Source organism: Geospiza fortis, unplaced genomic scaffold, assembly GCF_000277835.1.
Source record: "Geospiza fortis unplaced genomic scaffold, GeoFor_1.0 scaffold855, whole genome shotgun sequence".
NCBI classification, from domain to species: Eukaryota; Metazoa; Chordata; class Aves; order Passeriformes; family Thraupidae; genus Geospiza; species Geospiza fortis.
The window spans coordinates 127,238-127,783 of NW_005054684.1; the positions used below are offsets into that span (position 1 = coordinate 127,238).

The 546-nt window shown below is 63.6% G+C and overlaps 1 protein-coding gene across 1 annotated transcript in view; it reads right to left on the minus strand.

Annotated features, from left to right (window-relative positions):
* Positions 1-457, minus strand: part of LMAN2L (lectin, mannose binding 2 like) — a 6,776-nt gene extending 6,319 nt beyond the window's left edge. The window contains exon 1 of the mRNA XM_031065118.1: positions 325-457. Coding sequence (XP_030920978.1) covers positions 325-457 — 133 coding nt within the window. The remainder of the gene's footprint in view (positions 1-324) is intronic.
* Between the last annotated feature and the right edge of the window lie 89 nt (positions 458-546).

Here is a 546-nt window from a genome sequence, read left to right on the forward strand (position 1 = left end):
ATTGAGCGGGGTGACCTCCCTTCTCCCGGGTCCTAGTGCCACCCCGGGCCGAGTGACGTCACACGGGGCGTGTCCTTGTGCCCCCAGCAGTGGGACTCCCTCAGCGTGGGCGTGGTCCGCCACGTGACGTCACCGCGTGATTGCCCCCAGGATCGCTTCTCCTGTTGCGGGATGTGACGTCACATCAAAGGCGTCACCGAGGAGGTGTGGCCAGACGAGTAAGCAGGGGCGTGGTCCTGTGTGTGACGTCACAGCTGAGGGGCGTATCTCTTTAAGAGTTTCGCTACACCCCGTGGGGAGGGGCGTGTTTCTGAGTGACGTCACCACTGAGGGCGTGGCCTTTTGCTTCTGGGCGTGGCCAGAGTGTCCCTCCGCCTGCTGAGTCCTGTTCCGTGCGTGACGTAACCGCTGAGGGCGTGGCCAGGGCGTCCTTCTCCTTCTCTGGGCGGTGTTCCATGTATGACGTCACTATGGGAGTGACCTCATTGAACCATCCAGGGCGTGCCTGTATGACGTCACCCTAGGGGGGGCGTGCCCAACCGGCCG